At 24.4% G+C, this 4524-nt stretch overlaps 1 protein-coding gene across 1 annotated transcript; it reads left to right on the top strand.

Annotated features, from left to right (window-relative positions):
• Nucleotides 1–1695: 1695 nt before the first annotated feature.
• LOAG_12840 (hypothetical protein) lies at nucleotides 1696–1893 on the top strand (the record flags this gene model as incomplete). Its single annotated transcript, XM_003148350.2, has 1 exon — nucleotides 1696–1893. A coding segment is annotated over one exon (198 nt), but the record flags the coding sequence as incomplete, so codon positions are not given.
• Nucleotides 1894–4524: the final 2631 nt, after the last annotated feature.

Raw genomic sequence — 4524 nt, forward strand, 5'->3', positions numbered from 1 at the left:
CTTCATTTTTTGCTTAATTACTTATTGTAAGAAGAAAACGAAAATTTTGTTTTCCTCACATTTTATTGTTAATTTAAATTTGTTTTTCAAACTAAAAAAAAAAAAAGAAAAACACAATTAAAGCAACAATGAAATATTATCATATCAGTGATAATATTAGAAAAATCAAAAGTTTTTTATTCGATATAAAATTATAATGAATGATGTTATAATATTGGATTAGTTAAACATTTAAATACAATTATTATTCCATTTATTAGATTTATATTCAAATTAATTTTTCCATTTTTATTTGTATATCTTTTTAGAAAAAAAAAACAAACAAACAAACAAAAATGTATGAATGAATTCATTATATTTAAACTTTTCAATATTCTTTAATTAATAAAATAATCTAGAATGTTCGAATGTTTTCAAGATATCTCTTGGGTCAGATATCATTTTATGATTTTTTCTAATTTACAATAATTATTGTCTTTCCATTACAACTATAAATTTAATTGTTTCATAATTAGTCATATGTATTAATGATCTCATCATTTCTCTTTTTCTTTTTTTTCCCATTTTTTTTTTTCGAATAGAAAATGATTATTTAATCATTTGTGCCTTCTGTTGTCAGTAATAATGCCGGTATTTCATTTTACTTTATTTTTAGGAAAAAACAAATTTTAATTAATAAATATTATCTTACCTGCCTGTTCATTTCTAATTCATTTAATATTACACCAGTATTTGATGCTATGGCATTATTTTAATTAATTATATTTCTTATGACAAAAAAAAAAACGAATTTTTTTCAGTTATATTTTTCCTCTGCTTATAGAACATAATTGGTTAATAACAAATGCTTCAGAATAAAATGAAATTATCGTTTTACAAATATCTTTAGAAAGACTTTTTCGTGAAATAAAACATTTCAAATTCTTCCAAACACAATCAATTTTCATCGGTAAGATTTGATTAATTTTATCTTATGCATAAATAATTAAATTTTAGAGGTAAAATTAGACAAATTAATTTAGAAGAATATTTATTTTCATTCGTTCGTTCTTTCTTTACCCTTTGACCTATTTTAATTTTGCTGAGTACTTGTTAGAAATTTTGCGTATATATACGTCATTAGGAAAAAACATTTCCAACAAATATTTTGGTATTTAAATTTCAAAAATGCAAATTATAAAATTGTCAAGTTTTCTGATAGACATGAAAAGAAAGCAATCAAATGATTAACATATTTTGTTGTTTAACAATAATGATTTCTTTGCTAGGAAAAGAAAAAACCGATGCTTTGCTTAATTTTTGCATAAAATTTATGGAAAAAATAATTTTAAATTTTAATAATTAAAGTTAAAATCGACTTGAAAAATAGAAATTTTTTTTTTGATTTCTTTGATTTAAAATTGAAGATGTAATAAATTTTTGATTTTTTCTCTTTATCTAAAATAATTTTATGAGCTAATTTTTTGAATTTTATCACAATTTTACAAGACTTTTCATTTTGTTAAATGATACTTAAATATTAATGATTTAAAATGCTTCTCGTAATGCATCAAATTAAGAAATGAGTTCGTAGCATTTTTGTATTTCAAGAATTTGAAAAAAAACTCTACCGAAAGTAAATCAGAAGTAAGATGGAAATAAGATGCATACAATAGAATTCTTGTTAACATTAATTAAAATTTAATTTAATCATAGATGACAGCTGATGATGAAATTCGTAATATTCGGTGGACATTGGGAAAAATACATCAGGCATTATATCGAATGGATAATGAGTTTGAAAAAGCTCTACCGGAAGTGAATCATTTCTCGGCCAAATTAGAGCAAATTATAACAGATGTAGCAAATGAAGCAAATAATATCCGTACTATAACTGTTAAAATTATTTCAAATGTAAGTTTTCCGAAATATTCCTTCATTCCATTTATTATTAATGCAACATATAATTATGCAAATTATTATTTGAAATTTTTTAAATTGTAAATTACCATAAAATAATAATCAAAAATTTATTTCAGTTCCCAAATTACACCGTATATTTGTTAATACTTCTTATCTTAGAAGTTATAGCGACTATTATTGCAATTGCGCTCATCTATTTTATTATCATTTCTATCAATCAATTTTATCATAAGCAATTCGTATTATCTGATAAGAGAAGAAATCGAAAAAGTGATGCAAAAGATATGCAAAAATATGATATTAAAACTCTTATCTACAATAATTCTTTCTTATCATCTACATCATCTGATATGCCATTTAACAGAAATGATAAGGAATGGTGGATCGAAATGCATAACTTAAATAATCGAGGATTATTTCAGCGCGAAAAAGTTTAATGATTTACAGATGGTAATGGAATATCATTAATAATTAACTTTTGAAAATTTTCAAAGCGTTAAATTTGAATGTTAAAAATATATCAGAAATTTGCATATTATTGGAAAATATCATAAAATGATCGAATTATTTTTGAAATAAATTGACAAATTTCATAATTTAATTAATTTATGTATATGCAAATGTATATCCTAAAAATTTGCTTCCAAAAAATTTAATTTTAAGTTTTTTTTTTTTGTCAACAGGATGATTTGAAAATCATCGGTTGCAGTTTTATTTTCATTATTTAATTTCAGAGAGGACAATTCAAAACTTTTTTATTGAAATGATTTTTATTATCACGATTTGACATTTTAAATGGAAATTGAAAGACTTATAATTATGATAAATCATGATTTAATCTCTCTATCAAATGGGACCCTTTTTTAATTGATATTGTAATCACGGATTATCACAATTTCTAATCTTTTATTAGTTGTAAATATCATTCATCAGGTAATACAAGTAGTACATAATAGCTTAAATCATAAACTGTAAATTGAATAATCTTTATTTATTCCAGAAAATCATACAATGTTTTTTTTCCTTCCAATATGGTATCATCTCAATGGTTCCTTTCATGCTATATGTATTACTTAAACATTATTTAATACTTAATAACTTTGTCATTTGTTAGTTACCACAATGTATTACATACTGTCTTGCAATAATTTCGATAATATGCATGATAATGTGCATTTCTTTATTCTTTTTTTTTTTTTTTTTTTTTGCGAAAATTGTGTATTATAACTTTTTCATTGTAAAATACTTCTTTCAGATTAATTTTTTAGATAAAAAAAATTAAAAAAAACAGAATTCATATATAAATGGAAAGAAATTTTTATTACAATATAAGGATAAAAAATAAAAGTATAATTAATGGTGAAAAAAGAAAGGATAAGAAAGAATGAAAAATTAATTATTTCATTGTTATTTAATACAGTTCATTAGATAATTTTGCATTTTTTTAAGAGTATTACTTGTGGTATATTTTTTATTTCATTTGATATTGTAGATGATAAATGAATCAATGATATTCTATTATCTCAAGTTGACAAAATATGGTAGGTGAATATTAATTTATTTATCTGCTTCAAGGAAGCCTTTTTGCCATGAGAGAGAAGGATTGCGTATCCCAATGAGATTCTGAGCTATGGCATGGTTTGTGCTTCCGGTAGAATTTCCCCATGCCGGATTGGCTTCATTTGAATGGTCAGGTAAAATAAGTTCATAAGCAAAATAGGCTCGCTAGTTCCCTATCATCCTAGAAGAAGGATAACTGTAATTGCAAATAAACTAATAAGATGGCGGATAAATATGTGCGTAGAAATAAGTGTTATTTCTTGGGAATCAAAGAATTTAGATTTGGAAAATGGTCCTTTTATATTTATACTAAATTAATTAATTATGAGAACTTTTGAAAGGGAAGTATAGAAGTGTCGCATTAGTATCGATTGGCACATTGTTTTTAAATAACTTCTAGATAGATTTGCTGCTTATCCTGGAACAGCGATCAATAGATCTTGGAATTAGTTCAGTTCAACCATTGCATTGTATTGTCTTCCGTATCTCGAAAACTTACTTTCTATTAAATTCACTCCTTTGTTGTACCATGTGTTAACAACGAAATAGAAATAAAATCATAATTGCATGAAACATGATGGACAAAAGATTTTTAAATAAGAAAGAGCCATTCAGAATCTTTGTGTAAACGTGACTGGTAACAGAAAACATGATTTCTAGTTTCTGTGAAGGCTTACGATTCATTTCATCCGATTTTCGCAGAATCAAGTCAATACAGAGTAAAGAAAAAGGTTAAAAAGATGCAAAAATAAAAATATAGACTACTACTCTGTTAAATCAGTAAATAAAATGCAATTCATATTACCACTAATATTTCAAAACAGGTCACAATTTTATTGTTTCTCAACTCCCTGCTAATCCTTTCGCCAATTTCTTGGAGTATAATCAAATATTGAATTCTGCTCATCAATCTTCCCAGATTTGCAAATGTAAAAACTGTGCTGGAATTCAGTGAACTACCGTGATGAAATTTCTTATCAAACGAGACAGCTAAGCGAACGACAATGAGCAATTATAACTTATTGTCAATTTCTATAAGCTTCGATATTGAACTTTAAATCA

The sequence above is a fragment of the Loa loa genome (genome assembly GCF_000183805.2).
Source record: "Loa loa unplaced genomic scaffold supercont3.869, whole genome shotgun sequence".
NCBI lineage: Eukaryota > Metazoa > Nematoda > Chromadorea > Rhabditida > Onchocercidae > Loa > Loa loa.